At 39.2% G+C, this 802-nt stretch overlaps 1 protein-coding gene across 1 annotated transcript in view; it reads right to left on the reverse strand.

Moving 5' to 3' along the window:
* Nucleotides 1–534: 534 nt before the first annotated feature.
* LOC102000636 (cancer/testis antigen 55-like) overlaps nucleotides 535–802 on the reverse strand; it is a 6,542-nt gene continuing 6,274 nt past the window's right edge. The window contains exon 5 of the mRNA XM_005358477.1: nucleotides 535–799. Coding sequence (XP_005358534.1) covers nucleotides 593–799 — 207 coding nt within the window. The 3' untranslated portion in view covers nucleotides 535–592. The remainder of the gene's footprint in view (nucleotides 800–802) is intronic.

Consider the following 802-nt stretch of genomic DNA (forward strand, 5'->3'; position numbering starts at 1 on the left):
TTCCATTGAAGGGCATCTAGGTTGTTTCCAGGTTCTGGCTATTACAAACAATGCTGCTATGAACATAGTTGAGCATATACTTTTGTTGTATGACATAACACCCTATTTTTATGAAGATGAAATGCTAGCATAGGAAGAGAATCCACAGTTAAACACTAAATTTAACAAATGGGGTAGCTGGTAGAAATTGTAGGGAAATAAACTTTGGAAAGGCGTAAAGACACTCAAGCTAGAAGGCTAGCTGTAATGTTAAATCACACAAGGTCACATTTATCTGTTTACTCGTGGAATCTCAAGTTAAATGCTTTGCTTTACCATATATCTCAATGGCCTACAAGGCCAATGGCAGCACAGAATCTGCTCCTGCTTATGGAAAATGATGCACTTAACGGGAGGGCAGGGCTGTTTCTTTACTAAAATCACGTTCCAATAGGACACATTTTTTTTTAATCAACAAGGTACCTTCCTAAAGTGAGTCCATGATGCTAACGAAATCACCAGAATGTTCAAAAGAAGAGTCATAGCTCACATATCTTTGGATTATGTGTTCATGTTATTTTATTAAATCAGAGCCTTCGAAATTTATGGAAAATTACGAGGCCTGGTCAATACACATTTCCACTGGGACCATTGATACTGCTCTCCAAGAACAGTTTGGTTGAATGCTGTCCACAGCAACTACATTCACAATGTCGTACAGCCCTGGAGTATAGTCTTTAGGCTTCTGGAGAGAGTCCAAGGTGAAAAAGATGATGTCGTCTACCACGCCAGTTCTTCCATTAATACTGGTCACACAGACCTA

Source organism: Microtus ochrogaster, chromosome X (genome assembly GCF_000317375.1).
Source record: "Microtus ochrogaster isolate Prairie Vole_2 chromosome X, MicOch1.0, whole genome shotgun sequence".
NCBI lineage: Eukaryota > Metazoa > Chordata > Mammalia > Rodentia > Cricetidae > Microtus > Microtus ochrogaster.